Source organism: Erpetoichthys calabaricus, chromosome 3, assembly GCF_900747795.2.
Source record: "Erpetoichthys calabaricus chromosome 3, fErpCal1.3, whole genome shotgun sequence".
NCBI classification, from domain to species: Eukaryota; Metazoa; Chordata; class Cladistia; order Polypteriformes; family Polypteridae; genus Erpetoichthys; species Erpetoichthys calabaricus.
The window spans coordinates 143,519,663-143,541,975 of record NC_041396.2 but is presented as its reverse complement, the minus strand read 5'-3'; the positions used below and the strand labels follow the sequence as shown (position 1 = coordinate 143,541,975).

The following is a 22,313-nucleotide window of genomic DNA, read 5'->3' as shown; positions in this document are numbered from 1 at the left end:
ATAGAATTATTCAACTAAAAATTATATATCGAGCTCATCTGTCTCGCTTAAAACTGTCCAAAATGTTTCCAGGGCAAGATCCAACCTGCGAACGCTGCAACCAAGCTCCTGCCTCACTGGGTCACATGTTTTGGGCCTGCACCAAACTAACATCATTTTGGACCAAAATTTTTAAGTGCCTTTCAGACAGCCTTGGGGTCACATTCCCTTCTAACCCATTAACAGCTGTGTTCGGTGTTCTTCCAGACAGACTTGAATTGGAGAAGGACAAGCAAACGGTGATTGCATTCACTACACTTTTGGCACGCAGACTTAATTTTGTTAAACTGGAAGAATCCTAACTCTCCTCTGATAAGTCAGTGGGAAACCAATGTTTTATATTAGTTTAAATTGGAAAAAATCAAATTCTCAGTTAGAGGATCTGTACAGAATTTTTTCAAACCTGGCAGGATCTAATCAATATTATTTTAGAATAAGAGAAATAACTATTACCGCATTTATTTCCCTTCTCCATTTTTTATTTACCTATATATATTTCTTCCTTTCTTTTGTTTATTGTTGACTTATTAAAAAGCCCTAAGCAATTCTCCTTTGGCTAAGCTCTCCTTCTCAAGGGTGGGATTTGATTTGTCTTCAATTTTATTTTGTTATAAATTGATCTATCTGTATGGAATGATTACAATAAAATTAATAAATAAAATAAAAAAAAAAAAAAGATCAACGTGCAGCGCGACAAACAGAACACGCAGCTCGCCAGCAGCAGCAGCAGCAGCAGAATGACAGCAGATGATCTGACAGCATCTCCTTAGTGTGCGTTCAGCCGCCCCCCTTTCACAACACGAGGAGCATTATACGTCCTGCGAGAAAGACCTTTTACCACTCCCGGGGCCGGAAATAAAGGACAAGTATTGTTTTTACAAAAGTTTTAAAGTAAAAATGAAAATAATGCATATGTAACAATTCCTATGAAAATAACAATCTCTTTAAAGTGTATATCCAGTAAACCAAACCCAGGGGTGGGCGAGCAAAGTGAGCAGGGGGCAGAGACCCCTAGTAATAAGTAAAGACAAGAAAATGACGAATACAGTGGATTCAGAAAGTATTCAGACCCCATTACTTTTATCACATTTTGCTTTCTTTCAGCCTTGTGCTTATATCATTTAAATTAATTTTTGATCCTTCAGTACCCCAGAATAACCAAGCAAAATCAGGATTTAAGGAATTTTCTAAGATTTCTACCGACCATCTCCATCTACCTGACAGACTTTGTAAGGATTTGCAGGGAAGAATGGCAGAAAATCTTCAAATCCGGTTGTGACAAGCTTGTCACTCCATATCCAAGAAAACAGTCTGAATACTTGTGCTAATGTGATGTAATAGATTTTTATTAAATTTGCAAAAATTTGTATAATCTTCTTTCCACTTTGTCATTCTGAAATACTGATTGTTGCTTTATATGGGACGATAAATTAATTTTAAATGATTTTAGCACAAAATTGTAACATAATAAAATGTTAAAATAGTAAAGGGGAATACATTTTGAATCCACTGTAAATTCAAGCCAGTGGAAAAAATCTTGAGTGTAACATAGTAATTCTTAAAGGGTAACATATCTATCCAGTAAATTTACTGTATGAATTAAACACCATCAATACTGATATACTTAGTAGTAAGGGTCAGAATCTGCAGAGACCTCAAGATTTGACATTACAGCCATTTTTGCCTGCCAGTTTAAGTATTGTGATTTTTAAAGTACAGTGGATGTCTATGTATATTGTCAATATTGCAATTTATTGCTACTTTTTTTTTTTTTTTTGAAAAGAAAACTTCTTTCCAGCTTATCATTTTTCAAGTCATTGTGACTAATACTATTAAGTATATATTATAAATTAAAGTGTTTTTTTGAGTCAAGTAAATTTTATAACTGTATTTATAATAATAGAAATGTATATATTACAGTATTTCTTGATTGCTTAGACACATTTCTTGCAAATAAGCTGTGTTTCCCAAAACTCTAGACTTCCAGGTCAGAACCAAACTATGTACTCAAAACCATGTAATCTTACATCAAAACCAAAGTTTGTCTTTATACATCTCACAAAATCCCTCAGAAACACACACACTACAACACAGCGTTACATCATTCTGAGATCAGTTCAAAGCACCTGTTACTGCAATGAGTAATGTTAATTATGCCCTCATCCCCCAACTGCCTCTTTACATAATGAACTCTATAAGAGAATGAGAATCTCATTGACATTGCATGCAATATGAGCCCTGGTCAGGCAACGGGGGGAAAACAACCCCTTGTATGCCTTATCTATACTTGGCAAGCCTCTACTGGGATGTCCAAACATGCATCCTCCATAGGCTGGAAGAGATGAACATGAATGCGGGGGGCTTGGTCGTAGACCTTCCACCACCATGCTGAGCAAAAACTCAAAATTCAGAAAGATGAATCTGGGTTTGTTGGTGAACCAGTCACAAACATCTCTCAGTTCTAGAAAACAAAATACTGCATGTACTAACTGTAAAACTATACATTGTACAGTTTTATGTAGGAACATACAGTAACTATGTGAAATGGTACAGTAATTCAATGCATTTCAGATAGCATACAGTTCAACTGTGCAAACGGCTACAATACATATAGATGTTGTACCTTACAGTATTCAGTACTCCAAAGGCGCAGTAGAGAGCAGTATGTAAATAACCTACCTATTGTCTTCTCTCGAGGTTTGTAATATAGAAGCTAGTGTGCAGCGGCTCAGGTTTGGTTGCACTTTTTGACCGGATTCTACCATAAACATTCTATGCACAAGGACATGGTCAACAAGAGTGGCACAAATCACAATTGAAACTATTTGTCTCCCTGCTCTTGCTCTTATTCTTCCTCACCCTATTCTTTCTTCCTGTGGTGGTTGATCCATTGTACCAAAATAAACAAACTGACCCATGGCCATTTAATCTATCAATCCTAAGGCTGTGACTGGTGTGTTAACAATTTTGACTCATAGTGTTTCCATCTGTGGAATCCATATTACTAACCGAGAATGCTAAACCGGATGGACGCAGGGACATCCGGCCATGGGCCGTAGCGGCAAAAAGACGTACTGCGCAGGCGCAAAAAGAGTCCGCGAGAGGCGGATGAGGAGCCGCGAGAGGGGGACAAAAGAGGCCGCGAGAGGCGGATGAGGGGCCGTGAGAGGCGGACAAGACCACAGAAAAAAGGAGTGAGCACAGAAAAAAGAGAAAAAAGGAGTCAAAGAAATGAGGCGCAACGAGCACCAAAAAAAGGAAAAGGCACATAAAAAAGTAGTCAAACGCAGGCAAAGCACGAAACACATTGCACACGAAACTAGACCCAAAAAAAAAAAAAAAAAAAAAAGAGGCTCGCGCACAACAGCAAGGCCCCCCCCCCCACCAGGCACCGGACGGGACACACACCAAGAGGGGGATTCAACAAGCCCATGGAACACAAAAAAAAAGAACACAAAACCACCCCACAGACCCTACAAGCAAGGGACGGGACACACACAAAGAGGGGGATTCAACAAGACACAGGAACACAAAAAGAAAGAAGACGCTCGCGCAACAACAATCCTCCCCCCCCCCCAAACAACGCATCCATAAGAAGTGACACCCAAAGCCACATATTCTAAAGTGAACATCAACACCTTAACACTAGGCAGCATAGGTGGATCTCCTTACAATAAAGCACTATTAACCGTTCAACTGCAGAAAAGGAAACATATTAACAGTGAGTGCGATCCTCCTTATTACTTATCCATATTTCGCATGCTGAGATAGAAACAAGTCATGAATACATGGTCACGGGTACAAAACGAAAAGGAAAGGATAACAGGAACAAACACACGAACACGAAAGAAACAACAAAATAGACGGCGGAGCATAAAACACGCTTCTGAAACTCCGGGAGAATAAATTAAAAGAAAAAAATAGCGCGTCCCAAATACTGGACATGCAACAACGCGGCACTCAAACGCCAAAAGCAAAACATGCACGTCGCGGACATCAACGCCAGACACATGTTAAACGCTTAAGCCAAATGGCTGAAAACGCCTTCAATAATGAATCCACTATTGAGGAAAATTCATTGGGATTAATGAATGTCATTTGCAATCATTGTCATTCACTTAACTTCCCAGAAGAAACAACTGGCAATACAAATAATGAATTTACACGTTGTTGTCAAAAGGGACAGATTAGACTGACTCCTTTACATTCATATCCTGAATATCTACAGAAGCTTCGAACTAACGATGTGCCTGAAAATAAAAACTTTATGAACTGCATTAGATCCTACAATAGTTCATTTGCTTTTGCATCTACCGGAGTACATATCAGGCCACCAAAAGGCAATGGCCCATACTGCTTTCGCATATGTGGACAAATATTGCATCGCATTGGAACAGTGCACCCTGAAACAAATCAACAACGCAAATATGCACAAATCTACATCCTAGATCCAGATGAGGCAATCTATCAACGAATGAACCTTCCTGAAAACAAACAATGCACAGAGCTTATCATGAGAAACGTCACTCATGTCATAAACAATCACCCATTAGCTAAGTCTATAAAAATGCTACATGAAGTTGAAAAGGAGGCCAATACAAAAGCAAATGCAGAAGGTATAGCGGCAACTACAATTGCTTTGGTCTTGATAAAGGACAAAGAACAAGATCCAAGACTAACCCGGCCGGATTACCACAACACAACCTTACCCTTAAAAACGGAACAATAATCATGCTATTAAGAAACCTTAACACTAAACAGGGTTTATGCAATGGCACACGGTTAGTTGTCAACACCATGACACACAATGTTATTCAAGCAACAGTTCTTACAAGATCACATGCTAACAATACTGTTCTCATTCCTAGAATTGACCTTACGAGTTCTGACCTAGAAGTACCTTTTACATTGAAATGCCGACAGTTCCCCATTAAACCTGCATTTGCCATGACCATCAACAAATCACAAGGACAAACCATGGACAAGGTTGGCATCTACCTCTCTGAACCCGTTTTTGGACATGGACAACTTTATGTTGCCTTCTCACGTGTTCGACGTTCATCTGACGTTAAAGTTAAAATTATAAATGATCCATGCCAAGGAAGACTCATTCAAGGACAAGACACCATCTTTACTACTAATGTTGTATACAAAGAAATATTCCAATAAAACATTACTCTATGCCAAACACTATATTTTTTATTTCTATACGCATCATCCAAACCTGCACACTATTCTATATCTAATTCATACATCTCACTCTTTGTCATGCCCCAACGCCAGGGGTTGGCGAGCGAAGCGAGCAGGGGGCAGAGCCCCCTAGTTGTGTGCTAAATGTGTTCTGGCTGTGCTGACTTGAGTTAATGATGTTGAACCTTTCTAAATGAGCAATTAGTGAAACCAATGCTACATAAAGGTATTTGTGTGTGTAAAGTCTGAATCATGTCAAAGTAGGGGAATCGAGTTTATTGTTTCGTAAAATAAGCTTGTATTTTGGTAGATGATGGTATGGTTTGAGATTTTTAGTTAACAAGTTTGGTAATAGTGTGTAAAAGATAGAGAAAAACTGTAAGAAATTTTACAATAGCAGTACCACATCATGCGCACTGTTCCACCAAGTTGGCACATCGGTAATCAGCCTGTGCTCTGGAAGTTCCAATAGTTTCTGCTTGTTCAATTCCCCATTCCTCAGTTACATTATGAAGTAGATTGGGCATGTTTGCCCCGGTGTGACTTTCATACATGACTAAAGTGTGTAGGACATAAGAGGATAAGCACCATTCCTCAGTTATATTACTGTAACTTAACACTATGTGACTCTCAAAGTCCATGAATCACATGTCACCTTTCTGTTACAGAGTAACTGTTTTAATTCTGATTTAGCCTCATTATATATTTCAGGAGGTGCTGTTCCTGAGAAAAATCATTGCAATGGAATAATATACCTTGGTTTGAGAGTATAAATCATGTTGCTGAGTCGTGCATTCTCATCTACAGTGTATGGATGAAGGTCTTTGCAAATAAAATATGCAATAGACTTCATTATGCATTTGGTCTTATCACAAATGCTGGGGAATTTATTTAAAGTTGCGTGCAGAGGTTTGCTGCTTACTTGGCATAGCTGCACCATGCACACAAATATTAGTGGTATTGCCACAATACTTGACTTTACCATGGCAAATTTTGCATATGGCTTTAGTCGTCTCAAGTTCTACATTTACTTTGTGAAATCCAAAGTGAGTACAGGCTTTTGATTTAAAATCTGATAGCTACCTTGATAAGTCAAGTTCTTGTTTAGCACAATTTTCTGTGTATGTGTGTGTTCCGTTAGCAATTTGTATATAGACATTACTGCAGCAGTGTAAATAATTGTATGTACTATACATTTGAATTACAATAACTACATCAGTAAACAGTTATCATGGCAACAGCAAATGTCTGGTTGCATGAAACTCAAATTTAATTGTCTATAGTAATTAATCACATAGTATGATCTGTTTGTGGTTGCACATGGTTACATTTTGTTGGATGGAATATTAACATTTTTTTAATATAAAAATCTTTTTATTTTATGTTTTTTAAATTCTGCCTGGTGATCCAATATTTGCCATAATTTAGAATTGCAGTTCATAAATGAATGTTTTTTTCCCCCTAGCCCTACTGAGTAGTTTTGAATTCCTTGCAGAAACCAGTCAAATATGAGCCCAATTCGTTCTAAAATATTTTCTCTCAAGATTTGCTAATTCATAGGGTTTTCTGTACACAGTAACACTGTCTTGTGTACTGTAATCCATCAGTCTTGGAAATGATCCATGAACTCTGCACACGTCTTTGAGATTGGCAAGGAAATGGGAGAATACTGGATGCAGTGAGAGAAGGTAAATTTCATGAAGTGAAGAATCAAACCCCAAATCAAATCCCCCTCCTATAACGTTTGAAAAAGTTATAAGGCTCCAATACACTTTGACATCTGTATAAATCCAACCTAAATTTAAAAGTAGCTACTTTCCACTCTATAGTGATAATGTATTCTGTTTAGCTGCTATTATTAAATATTTGGACTACCTCATAAACAGAACCACTTAACCTTAAGTTTAGCCTAAGTTTTCAGAATGAACTAATTCTTATTTACAGATGTTACACTTTGGTTATTTCTCTCTCAGAAGTAAGACACTTTACACAGATAAAAAGTTTTCTTTTCACATTGAATGTGGCAAGATACTTTTATGATGCCGTTTTCTTTCTCATTTTGAAACTAGTGTCTTTTTTTTGCTAACAACTGGTAAAACTTGATGCTTATCAGTTGAGTCAACTAATTAACACGTAAGCCCTGCTAAATGTTATAACAAACACATAGGTCAAAAAAGTGAAGTTTCTTTTTTTTTTAACATTTTTTAATGGAGTTCCTCAATGTGCTTGCTTTAAAAAGATAATTAACTAATATATAGATGGGTGTAAGTAGTTGGTATTATTAAATGTATTAACAATATTAGTGATCTCGACTGAATTTTGCATGACAACCTAGTCTAAATGTATGTATTTCTTCCAGAAGACTTTCTTTTCTGCCCACTGTTATCAGGCAATACAATACTTCTCCTGACATCTCAAATTAAAATCTTATACAGTGGAACCTCGGTTTGCGAGTAACTTGGTTTATGAGTGTTTTGCAAGACGAGCAAAAATTTTTAATAAATTTTCACTTGATAAACGAGCGAGGTCTTGCAGTACGAGTAGTTTGTCTGCTGAGCGTCATGTGATCACAACTGAGCTGATGGTTCTTCTCTCTCTCTCACTGCAGGATTGTGGGCAATCGTCTCCTATTCTCCGTCTGAGTCGGCGTGCCTCACTCATATAGTCAACATCCGTACGAGCGTATAGTGTTTACTACAGCATTAGCATTGTGACTGTGTGCGCGCGCTCGTGTGTGTGTGTGTGTGTGTGTATGTGTATGTATGTGTGCTTGCGCGCGCGTCTGTGCTGTGACGTGCGAGTCCCCGTCTTGCACCCTAAAACACGAAGCTGAGTCTCAGTACTTTAGCAACACAAGCTTTATTCCGCTTGAAACAGCAACAGCGCGGTTATTTATACACAGACACAGCAGTCAGGCAGGGCCCTGTGCATTTATAACGTTCCTTGTTCCTTGTATCACCCATTGACGGCAGGCGCTTATAGCATGTCCGCGATCTTTTCGGATTCGCTTTTACAGAGAACTGCTACAGCGCTGGGAGACTGCGATTGCTTTGGGACGCTGTTCCGCATGTCGTCCCATTGGGTGCAATCCCACAAGAGTTTAGAAACTCACTCACACCAGCCATGATTCTTTTCAAAGGTAAAGTGCAAGTTAATTTGTTTTATGTGTTTTTACTTTATATTTTGTATTAATCATTTTTATATGAATAGTTTTGGGTTGTGGAACAAATCATCTGAGTTTCCATTATTTCTTATGGGGAAATTCACTTTGATATACGAGTGCTTTGGACTATGAGCACGTTTCCGGAACGAATTATGCTCGCAAACCGAGGTTCCACTGTACTTTTTAACTTAATTTTGCAATTTCTGCACAATATACAGTACATTTATTAATTGATTGATTGTACTGTGTGTCCTGTGAGTATGTATCTTTGTTTTTTTTTTTTATTCCTCTGCTGCTGTGTGCATCAAAATTGCCCCATGGTATTAATAAAGCTAATCCAATTTTTCATCGACTGACTTAGAAAGCAGAAATAGTAACGGTAAATGAGAGTAAACCAAGAGTTACAAAACAAGGCTTTGGAAATGTAAAGAAATCTTTGTCAGAAGGTATTACATGTTTTGCATGGTATGCTGTGATGACAAGATGGGAATTTAAATTTTTTGAAGTCAAAAGCAGAATTTTAACGATTTTAAGAGTGATTAAGAAACCAGTAAAATTTCAGTTAGTTCAGTGAACACACATATATTATCTTTGGTCAGAGTCATGACTCTGGCAGCACCATTTTCAAGTTGTTGTAATCTGTTAGTTGGGAAAGTCTTCAAAATGGTAAGGTAAGACACAGCACAACATTTTCTTTTAGGCAACTAAGCAGTTAGATTGGATTCTGGCAGTATTTTTAGGTACTGGAAGAAAGTTTCTGCTATAGTGCTATATTTTAGTAGTCTATAAAGTCTAGATAGACCGTCCGACTTTGTGACTTAATGACCTGTTGCATTAAACCAGTCTCACAACTACACAGGATGAACGTACTGATTTGGGAGTATTCTCGTGATTGCTAAAAGCCAGAGCTTTGGTTTTTTGCTTTTAGATTTGTCTAAGCTTATTCTAGCTCTTAATTATCCTGCAGTATAATCTGTACTGTAAATTATGTTTTTAGCAGATTTAAGAGATATAATCCTACAATGTAGAACAGAAACAATGAGAAACAGAACATCATTTTTATCAATAGGAAGGCATTTTAATTCTAAACAGCAGTTCAAAGAAATCTGAATAAGATTCCAAATATATTTTGTTTAAATTAGCATGTTTTAATCTGAACATAATATATATTTGTGACCTATGTCATGTTATTCAGTTGTAACACACTTGACCTACTGAATTTACCATTCTGGGGTAATGAAATTCACATTTATCTTAGTTTTTGACCCTTTATATGTTCTTTATTAGTATCCTAAATTATACAGTTTAGATATTGTGCTCAATAGAATAGTAACCTCATTAACGTACTTTCAAATATGGAGATATATTTTGTGTAAATGTTTACGTCAGGGTAATACAGTACTCTGATTTTAAGGTCATGGTGAAACACCCAGTGTTGTTAGTGAAAATCGTTAAATAAGAGAGAACATGAATAGAGGTAGTCACTTACTCTTTTAGTCGTTCTTTATGCTATTACTGATTTCACAGTTTCTAGTCCTGAGTCTAGTTTTATTGTCCTATTTTATGAGTTTTGTCTTAAAGTTCTCTATCCTATTTATTTTAACATTGCTGGTTTCCAGTCATATCTTCTTCATTCACTGAAGTCTTTGTCACTGACCCATTTCCACTTCATTGTTGCATAAGGCTTTAGTACTTCAACACAAGCATTTAAGAACAAGGTGGTAACCTTAGCACTGAAGACTAGACATCTAGTCTAGGAGCACAGTTTGTTTTCTGAATCATAAATATTTTGGTGATTTTTAGTTTTAAAAATTAAAAAATAAAGTTAGCTCCTAAACTTTGCAGTATTGACACACAAAGAAAAGAAGTGTCAGAACATTCCCTGATTTAGAAAACAATATGCTGAGAACAGTTTTGTATAATCATGTGTAACAAATGCCAGTTAGTTCTTAATGCTTTAATGGTCTTGCTTATTCTGGTTATAGACACATTAGTAGGCTAGTGGTTCACATAGCATGTTGTTCAGCTTTTTTTTCTTTTAATTTTATTCAAAGAAAATAACATTCTACATTAATAAATAATAAAAAAAAATAATACAACATTATAAACCACTTCTCATCAAGTGAGTGTGACCAAGAGAGAGAAACTGCATGGCGAGACTGCAAGAACTGTAAAATGAGAAAGGCAAGACAATAGTGAACAGGAGAGCAAGACATTTTAAATCCTATTTTCCAATGTTTAGGCATTAACCAGCTACAAAAACATAAAACATGGTATACCTAGCTGAGCCTTTCTCTGTCCACAGTCCACTTGACCTTCCAGCACGTAGCAGAATATGACAAAAATAAGATGAAAATAAATATGCCAAGTATATAAGCCACTATAAATTGACATTGGGTTCCTAATTCCATTTGAACATTTACATGTTTCTGAGTTTTTATATAAAATGTTTACAAATTTCTTAGGTTTTAAAATCACCTAGATTTTTTGCTAATGGCACTTGTCACACCAAAATATTAATTGTTCAAAATATGCCTGTTGATTTTAAAAAAAACAAAAACAAAAAAAAAACATAATTTTTCATATATTTATTAATTCTGTGGTCACATTAAAGCAGGGGTCGGGAACATTTTTGGCTGAGAGAGCCATGAACGCCACATATTTTAAAATGTAATTCTTTGAGAGCCATACATTATGTTTAAAACTTTAAAAAAATACAAGTATAAATGTGTGCATTTTATGTAAGACCAACACTTTTAAAGTACAATAAGTCTCTGAATTCTTTTTAATAATGTTGTTATGCTGTTGCTAACCAATGATGAATAAAGTACTTCTTACCATTATGCGACTTCTGGTGCTGCATGGTTTTGCTGATGGCTTTGTAGTCTGGTTGATACGTGGTGAGGTTAAGCTTCATGCAGGTGTTGAGACTTCCATCCGTTAAACGTGATCGTAGGTTGGTCTTAATGTTCTTTAGATGTGAGAAAGACTGCTCACATGCATACGTAGAGCCAAACATTGTCAGTACAGCAATACTCACACGCTGCAGTGTGTGGTATGTGACGGGAAGCGTGTTCCAAGTTTTGACAATCAGCTGGTCCGCGGGTTGAAGTTTTTTCATTTCTCCCCACTTGTGTTTGCTCGCCAACTCTGCTTGCTGTCGTGCAAGTCTTTCCAAATCTTCATTCAGTGACTTGAACTTATTCACCCACATGTCTGAGGCCTTCAGGTCAGCAGTTTGTAGCTCAAAATCTCTGATGGAGACACCGGGGATGTAACTCCGGTCGGTGCTGTCCACTGCACACTCGTGTGGATGGGTGGTGAACTTAAAAAGACGAGTGCGCTCACGAAATTCTCCAAAGCGCGCTTTGAATGACTGCAGGAGATTAGATGTAAAGCCCGCCAGCTGCTGAAGATCAAGATGTTGAGCAGGGTCACTTGCTGTGCATGCATCTTTAAACTCTCCTAGTTTTTCAAAGTGTAGTAAACGACCTGTTTCAATGTCGGCAATGAAGAGTTCTAGCTTGTTTTCAAATGCAAACAAGACTGTATTTCCAACGCCTTGCATTTTCACATTGAGCTGGTTCAGATGTTCAGTCATGTCCACGAGATAGTAGAACTTCAGGAGCCACTCAGTGTTAGCTAACTCAGGATGCTCGACGTTTTTCATTACAAAAAAAGTCTGGATTTCGCTTATCAAGCCGCAAAGCAGCTGAGCACCTTCCCTCTTGACAACCAACGCACATTGCTGTGCAGAAGCAGACCAGGATAATTATTCCTAACTTCATCCAGCAGTGTTTTAAACTGGCAATCATTTAAAGCTCGGGCAACAATAAAGTTGACCACCCGAATGACCAGCGACATCATCTCACCAAGCTGCTCGCCACACATCTGAGCACAAAGCGCCTCCTGGTGTGGGATGCAGTGAAAACTTAGGATGGGTCTCTTTTCATGTTCACGAAGAAGCGCTACCAATCCTCTGTTTTTCCCCACCATGCACGGAGCACCATCAGTACACACCGAAATAAGTTTATCCATCGGTAGATTTTTTTCTTTAGCGAGCTCAGTGAAAGACTTGAATAAATCCTCCCCTCTTGTTGTCCCTTTCATAGGCAAAACAGCAAGACTTTCCTCACGTAGTGTGTCACCGACAGCATACCTTGCAGTCACGCTGAACTGGGATAAATGGCTTACGTCTGAGAGAAAAGAATGGTGCTGCATTTATGTCCTTCACTTGTGTTGCTTCAGTTTGATTTGCCATCATGATGGTACGATCGTGAACAGTTCTTGCCGACAGAGGCATGTCTTTTATTCATTTGATTATCTTGTCTTTATCCGAAAAGTCGTCAAAAAGTTCATTGGCAACATCAAGCATGAATGTTTTGGCATACTCCCCATCTGTGAATGGCTTTCCGTTTCTCACAATTGCTAAAGCACCAGCAAAGCTAGCCGAATTCCAGTCACCTTGTTGGGTCCAAACACGGAGTTGCTGCTGACTAGCTTGCACTCTTCACAGTAGCTCTAGACATGCTTTCTTCCTGCTGTCCCCCGCAGGATATTTCGATGAAATGTAGTATGGCGTGTGTCGAAGTGCCGCTTTATATTTGACCGTTTCATCGATGCAATTTTATCATTGCATATTAGACACACTGCAGAACCTGCTCTCTCCACAAAGGCGAATTCCTCTGTCCATTCCTGCTGAAAAGTACGATACTCCTCATCTTTTTTTCTTTTAGCCATCTTCTTCGATAAAAGGGTTTCTGCAATTAGCTAGCTGACTACTTGATTAAAAGGAGGGAAGTTTACTTCCTGACCTCACAACGACCTGTGTACGTTACGCATTATCCAATAAAAATTTGGTGTTGTCCCGGAGGACAGCTGTGATTGGCTTCAGCCACCCGCAACCATGAACATGAGCGGTAGGAAATGAATGGATTGAAATACATGAGGATGTTTTATATTTTTAACGTTATTATTTTTTTATTAACGATTTGTCTGCGAGCCAGATGCAGCCATCAAAAGAGCCACATCTGGCTCGCGAGCCATAGGTTCGTGACCCCTGCATTAAAGCAACTGAAATACTTCCACATATTTTTTATTTTCTCTCGAATAATTTATAAATTAGTTTCTGAAACATAAGATTTTGTAATAGTCTGGTATCATGAAAAGTCAATTTATTATCAAACCCACATCAATTTTCTTGGGGTGCAGCATATTCTGGCAGCATCAGGCCCAATACAGGAAACAGTTCTGAAGAGAACACTATGACATTGTATATGTATGAGTTTGTTCTTTGCTCTCAGTGGACAAACATAGAGGTCACTTTTTAAATATTTTTTGAAATGTACAGTATAAGAAAAGCTTATACAGATATAGAGACTTTGCAAACTCTACACAGTGACTAGTAGGTTATTTTAAACAAGACTTCAAACACTGAGATTGTCAGTTCAAATTCTGCTGCTTATACTGTGTGACCATGAGCAAATCAGTTCACTTGCCTGTGGTCCAGTTGGAAAACCAACGTAAATGTAACCAATTGTATAAAAATATTGTTAGATAAAGGTGTCAGTTAAGTCATAATAATATAAGATACAGTACAATCCCTTTTTTTAATCCTGAGTTCTTCTTTATATTATATGTATGCACTTCCTTCTTTCCTGGAAGGTGGGAGGGCTCCTACGCTCAGAGTGATTTCTGTTTACATATTCCTTTATGAATTTTTCATGGTGCCTTCTTCTTTCTACCTGGCAGTTCCCCCGCTTCTCTCATCGGGTTTCGCAACAGGGGAGTCACCCTACCTGCAGGTGCAGCTGCCTTCCACACTGGTCCAACTGATCCGGACCGAGACTTGGGTTCTTTCCCCAGCGGCCAGGGCATTCACGCTGGGGCTAAACCAGCCCAAAGCCTCCACGACTGCTGCTGCCTTTCAATGGCCAGTCGTCTTCAGTACCGGTCACTCTAGCTCCGTGATCGCTCAGCTGGAGCGACCGCTTTCTTTAGCCCCACCGAGTGTCGGCCAAACACTCCTGTGCAGGGGTTCACCTCCCAGCTGCCTGCCTTTGCTCCATCAAATCTTCTCTCTCTTGCTCGCTCGCTCTCCTGCACCGGGTTTCCTCTACCTGCTTCTTTCTCCATTAACCTCCCGTTCTTTCCTGTTCTCCCCCTAGCTGCCTCACGCTTCTATTTATCACGGGGACGCGAGTGCGGTGACTATTTTTTAACTTGAGCTGTGGACCCACTACACCACACTGTCCAGTCGTGGTACGAGAAAAAAACCCACGTGCGAAATTGTGGATGAAGCCTTGTGGATATAGTTTCTTCAGGAATGTCAAAGAGGTACAGTAACACCTTGGAAATATTTTTCTACATGAAAATAGGTATGCGTCTGATTAACTGGCCAAAACGGCAACCGGCCATGGCTCCAATCTTGAGGTGGCCGGTTAAGAGGGATTGTACTGTACTGTCAAACTCACCATGAAGCTAAACAGTTAAAACAGAAAGCAATTCTTGCTCTTCATTAATTTTTTTAGGAACTGTTTCACTTCTCTGTGTTGGCTGGGATTGGCTCCAGCAGATCCCCGTGACCCTGTGTTCAGATTCAGCGGGTTGGAAAATGGATGGATGGATGTTTCACTTCTGTCAGTCTTACTTGTGACATGCTTTATCTGTTTTGCTGCCTACAACTTGTCCCAAAAGGCAAAATGATATGTAGACCAGTTGCTTTTATTTGGTTTGCTACCATCAGCATGGATGACAAAGATTTCCTTTCTCGTTTATGCACATTTATCTTATCGTTGAATAACTTGCATTAGCCTGTTTGTTCTGAAACCCAGGATGCCAAGTTAAAATGCAGCACATGGCACAATAGAGCATTTAGCTAATGACAGCTACCATAGTGGCAGTAATTATCTAAAGCACACACATTATAAAAAAGGAAAAAAAAAAAGTTTAATAGACCCATTTATAAAATCAGTCAAGTGGCTGTAAGACTATTACAGATGTGGACTGATAGAGAAGAAAAGGCCTGAATTTTGGCTGATTTGAAACCAGGCTAATATTCCCACATTACTTGCATTATGCATGCCTGAAATTCCATTCATAAAGCAGCATGTGCTGCTAAAGAGGTATTTGTATCAATTGAACAGCCTGTCACGGGCTTACATTTCTCTCCTCCTCTGTTTCAGGAAGGCTCCAGTTTCCTCTGAGAAGAAGAGCATTCCCTGGAGATGTCTCGGCATCACAACCGCTTTGAGAGAGATTATCGCAGTCTTTGGGATCGAAGGGAACGCTGTGCCACCGTAAATAATGGAATCAGCAGCAGCAGCACAGGCGGCAGCAACAACTGCATAATCACCAGCAGTGGTGCCAGCGGCAACCGTCCCGGACTGCTGCCTTTGCCAGTCATCCCTTCCCTGCTTACATCGCCTGCCTCCATTGCCAGCACTACTACAAGTAATGATCTAGCATCAAACCGGATGGGCAGCTCCTCCACCACATCCACAGCCAAGGTAAGGAGAATCTCAAGGGGAAACTAGTAGTCCATTTCAGGTATCCTTGACTGTTAAGCAAGTTACCTCTCCATTTATCGTTCTTATTTAGTACTAGCAAAACACCCGCGCTTTGCAGCGCAGAAGTAGTGTGTTAAAGAGGTTGTGTAAACATATATATACATATACATATATATATATACATATCTACATATACATATATATGCATATGTATATATACATATACATATATATATATATATATATATACATATATATATATATATATATATATACATATATCAACATATATATACACATTCATATACACACATACATACACACACATATACATACTGTATCTACATATACACATACATACATACACATACATATATATATACACACGTACATACATACATACACACACATATATATATATATATATATACACACACACACACACACATACAGACACATATATATACATATACATATTTACATATCTACATATATATATACATATCTACATATATATACACACATATATATACATATCTAGAGATATATATATATATATATATATATAGACATACATATATACATACATACATTCACATATATATATATATATATATATATATATATATATATAGGCAAATCCCCTCGCTTCGCATCAGCGAAGTACTGCTTTTAAATTTTTATTAAGAAGAAAAGAAAACCTTTTTAAATTGAGGGAAAATATACCAATAACAATTTGTTAAGGATCTGTTTTTTTGTGAAGCTGCCTTTACACAGCCTCTCCGTTGTTTTATAAACGAACGCCATATAAGGCCGTCCTTTCTCCTTGCTTAGTGGTTCTGTATGCATACATACATATATACATACATACATTGGAGAGGGTGCTAGAAAGTTGTGTTTGGGGTTAGGAAGTCAGCGATTGTTCAGGTAAAACTTTTGTGACACTTTGTCATGTCAGTCACTACAGTATCAAAGAAAAGATAGAAACGATTGCATTACTGCAAACAAAAGGTGATTAATCATCAGAACCAGGTGTAATTGAAAAAATACCAGGACAAATTGAGGTCTGAAAAAAAGAGTAGACAACAAAGTCTTTTCGCATTCGCATCATTCAATGGACAAAACGTGGATTTACACAATAATGGACCATATGCTATGAGAACGATAAGTTAAATTTCAAAGAGTACACAATTCGGTCGGGTGTATATTGATGATCTCGGAGAAGCGATGCAAATTGTAACAGGCAAAAAGAAACGTGATGTATATATTCCGCGAGTAACATTACACACCAAAGGAGATCGTGATATGCCATTCGTAGTAAAATGTTTACAGTTTACCGTGAGAATAGCTTTTGCTATGCCAATCAGTAAATCACAGGGACAAACAGAAAAACTCGGATTATTTATTACAGAAACAGAAACAATATTCACTCACGGGCAGTTATATGTTGCGTTGTCACAATGTGTCTCCAAAAAATATTGTTTTTAATGAAGCTTTAAAGTAAAAGTCAAAATAATGAATTTGAAACAATTCCAAAAAAAACATGTAAAATTGTATATCCAATTAACCAAACACGGGGGTTGGCGAGCGAAGCGAGCAGGGTGCGAAGCCCCCTAGTGTATATGTATATATATATATCTATATATATATCTATACATATATATATATATATATATATCTATACATATATATATATCTATACATATTAATAAAAGGCAAAGCCCTCACTGACTGACTGACTCATCACTAATTCTCGAACTTCCCGTGTAGGTGGAAGGCTGAAATTTGGCAGGCTCATTCCTTACAGCTTACTTACAAAAGGTAGGCAGGTTTCATTTCGAAATTCTACGCGTAATGGTCATAACTGGAACATGTTTTTTGTCCATATACTCTAATGGAGGAGGCGGAGTCACGTATCGCGTCATCACGCCTCCTACGTAATCACGTGAACTAAAAACAAGGAAGAGATTTACAGCACGAGTCAAACGTGGGAACAATGACGTTAATTTTTGAGTGTCTTTTAATACTGTGTAAGCATACATATTAACGTGTGCATTTACGGGGGTGATTTCTCAGGCTTAAAAGCTCGCCTTTTATCAAACGCGGGAACAAAGGTAAATGACGTTGTTCACTGTCTTTTAATACTGTGTAACCATACATATTAACACATGTGCAATTAAACGTGTGCATTTACGGGGTGATTTCTCAGGCTTAAAAGCTCGCCTTTTACTAAAAAGGTAAATGCAAAACTATTTTCAATCATTCTATGATCTGCTTCTCACAACTGAAGGCACCGTGGCTGATGTTACGTCACTTGCTGTCCAACCATAAGCGTTACCTGGTAGGTAACCAGCCATTCACTTCACTCCCTTTCGGGAATCGAACCTCTGAGGTTTTCTTTTGTTCTTAATTAAAATTTAAAAGCAATACTTCTCCGCTGCTAAGCCCCTCTAGCGCTGACGTCCGAGGTTCGATTACCGTAAGCAAGTGCAGTGAGTGTGTAATTACATTCATGGCATTCATAGTCTGATTCACAATCTGATTGTATGGGTGGTTACCTACCAGGTAACGCTTATAGTTGGCCACCAAGTCAGGTCGAAGTGATCACTCGAGTAAAGGCAGCTTCACAAAAAAACAGATCCTTAAACTGTTATTAGTATATTTTCCCTCAATTTAAAAAGGTTTTATTTTCTTCTTAATAAAAATTTAAAAGCGGTACTTCGCGAAGCGCGTGGATTTGACCGACTGACACATACAGACATATTCATGAGTGCAGGTACTTCGGAAAGAAAGCACCGTGTAAACCTAAAGTTTAAATTAAGTTCATAGACCTACAAAAGGTTGCCATTCATTTGAGGCAAGATTGCTTTTCTTCTGTACAACTATACGTTGCATTCTCAAGAGTGTGCTTGCATGGCTTCGGATATATATATATATATATATATATATATATATATATATATATATATATATGTATGTCTATATATAAATATGTAAGCTTATAAGTACTGCCTTACTTCTCTTTAAGAAAGGAAGATGTAATGATACTTGATTTAAACGATTCCATGTCTTCCTGGGTTTGCTTAGCTTATTGTCAATATCTTTAAACGTTTTTTTAAGACTTATTGACTGAAACGGGCTTTCACAAAAAAAGTTAGGGCTTTGCTACAGGATACACCCTCCACAAGTTAAGCAAGTAAAAATAAAATATATATTTCTGTTTTATTTAAACCTTTTAAGTTCGTATGCATAGCCCCATTTGGCTGTTTAATTTTTTTTTTCTTTCTTCAGTAATATTTAATCTCCTTAAAGAAAAAGAACATATCCATTTTACTTTTTTTGTATCTCTTTAGTAATATTTTAGTGTAAAAGGATAACCAGTATTTAAACCTTTTATGTTACTTTATACATTTATTTTACACAATGTTGAAAAATTAATAAGAAAGCTACATATTTTGGCAGCTGCTGCTTTAATTTTCAATGAAATGAAAAAAGCTCTCCAGGAGAAAACGTCAATGAAGAATGAGAAACCCTCATTTATAAAAGTTTGCTGCAGATGACTTAACTGAAAATAAATGAATAGTTCCTATGTGTATAATACATATTTAGCTATTTTACTTATGCCTTTATTCCAGCAACTTGCAACATCTGAGGTACAATTTGTTACATTACTTTTGTTTTTTGCAGCACAGGCAGGTGAAGTGACTTCCTCAGGGTCACACAGTGGTGTCAGTACCAGGATTTGAACTGACAAGCTCCGGGTTTACTGAAATATTACTGAAGAAAGAAAAAAAACGAAAACGGGCAAATAGGGCTATGCATACAGATGTCCATCCATCCATTATCCAACCCGCTATATCCTAAATACAGGAGCCAATAAGTAGATATGTATATATACAGTATATATATATATATATATATATGTGAATGTATGTATGTATATATGTATGTCTATATTTATATGTATATATATATATATATATATATATATATATATATATATATATATATATATATATATGTAGATATGTAAATTTGTATATGTATATACAGTATATGTGGATGTGTATATGTAGATATGTATATATATGTATATATGTTTATGTATATATATAGTTACATAACCTCTTTAACACACTACTTCTCCGCTGCGAAGCGCGGGTATTTTGCTATATGTAGATATCTGTATATGTAGATATGTATATATATGTATATATGTATATGTATATATATATATATATATATGTTTACATAGCCTCTTTAACACACTACTTCTCCGCTGCGAAGCGCGGGTATTTTGCTATATATATATATATATATATATATATATATATATATATATATAATATATGACAGCAACACTCATAACAATGACAACACAATTACATATATATATATGTACATATATATATATATATATATATGTACATATATATATATGTACATGTATGTGTATATATATCTAGATGTGTATATATGTAGATATGTAAATATTTATATATATATATATGTATCTGTGTGTGTATATATATATATATATATGTATGTATATATATATATGTGGAAGAGAAGGTCTGTGATACGGTTTGCATATTTGCAGTTGGAGATCCACAAAGGGAGAAAAAACGAATCACGTATCATAAAATAGTTTTATTCCTGAGCTTTCAACCCCTATCAGGGGTCTTCATCAGAGGATAATGCTTAGACTTACAAGAATCAAAGGCAATATATAGCATCACATTCAGTATTAGGGGGGTGGGGGATGGGGGGGGTGGCTGGCGGTGACTAAGTCAGTTTGATCAAAGGGGGGGGGGGGGGGGGGGGTGTATCGTTTAATTAAAGTGCATATGTCCTTCTTAAGTTGGCATATGCTGGGTTTATGTCCAAGTGTCTGTTGATGGCGTTTTCATAATGATAGCCAAGACTCGGCCAACTCTCTGGCGCTTTTTGTACTGGCCTTAAATTTTACTTTTACGTTGTCCCAGTTGAATGTGTGTCCTGTCGATTTAGTATGTGCATATATCAAAGATAGTGCGTCCTTTCTTCTGACGGCGTCGCGATGTTCCTGTACACGTGTTGAGATTTTTTTTGACGTTTGTCCTATGTATACAGCTGAGCAAGAATTGCATGGAATACTATAAACTGCGTTTTGTGTTTCGGCTGTCGATTTCTTGTTTTTAGCATTAAACAGGACCATGCGCAGATTGTTGGTGGGTTTATGTGCTATTTTGATGCCCCACTTGGTCAGGGTGCGTGCCGTGCCTTCTGACACATTATGGTGATACGGGAGTGAATGCCAGGTGGGGTGGGGGTTCTGATTTACGTCGCTTGTATGCTGATTCCTTTGCCGCCTGCTGTGTAGACTCCGATTAATGAATGATTTTGAGTATCCGTTCGAGGAGAAAAGTTGAAACAGATAGCGTCTCTCATTAATTTTTGTTTCCTTGGTATTACAATGCGTGTGGACTCGTTTAAATAGAGTTTTCACGCAGCTCCGTTTATGAGATACCGGGTGATTGCTGGCGAAGTGTAGAAACTTGTCTGCGTGGCATTGTTTGCGGTAAACACTTGTGGTCAGGGTGGCGTCACTATTTCTTTTGATGTAAATGTCCAGGAAATTGATGTGTCGATTGTTTTCTTTTTCCATTGTGAACTGGATTGCAGGGAATATTGTGTTAATATGATTGAAGAACTCATTCAGCTGGTTCTTTCTTAATATGACGAATGTGTCGTCTACATAGCGTATCCAAATTTTGGGTGTAATCTGGGATAAAGCTATGTTTTCAAATCGTTGCATTACCAGTTCAGCTAGGAGTCCAGATAACGGTGATCCCATCGGCATGCCTTCTTTCTGTGTGTAATACTTGCCGTTGAAATGAAAGTGAGTTTTTTGGCAAAGTGACATTAGGTGCATTATGTCTTTGATGGACAGTTTGGTTCTTATATGTATATATATATATATATATGTATATGTGTGTGTTTATGTATGTGTGTATATATATGTTGATATGTGTGTGTGTGTGTATATATATATATATATATATATATATATATATATATACAGTAATCCCTCCTCCATCGCGGGGGTTGCGTTCCAGAGCCTTAACTTGTGGAGGGTGTATCCTGTAGCAAAGCCCTAACTTTTTTCGTGAAAGTCTGTTTCAGTCAATAAGTCTTAAAAACAGGTGTAAAGATATTGACAATAAGCTACGCAAACCCACCAAGACATGTGTTCGTTTAAATCAAGTATCATTACATCTTCCTTTCTTAAAGAGAAGTAAGGCAGTACTTATAAGCTTACATATATATATATATATATATATATATATATATAGACATACATACATATATATATATCTATATCTATATATGTATATCTATATATCTATATCTATATCTATCTATATATATAT

At 37.3% G+C, this 22,313-nt stretch overlaps 1 protein-coding gene across 2 annotated transcripts in view; it reads left to right on the top strand.

The window, feature by feature from the left end:
• LOC114648389 (kelch-like protein 29) overlaps positions 1–22,313 on the top strand; it is an 839,883-nt gene that overhangs the window by 306,898 nt on the left and 510,672 nt on the right. For both annotated transcript variants that reach the window (XM_051924932.1, XM_051924931.1), the window contains one exon: positions 15,577–15,900. In XM_051924932.1, coding sequence (XP_051780892.1) covers positions 15,619–15,900 — 282 coding nt within the window. In that variant the 5' untranslated portion in view covers positions 15,577–15,618. The remainder of the gene's footprint in view (positions 1–15,576; positions 15,901–22,313) is intronic.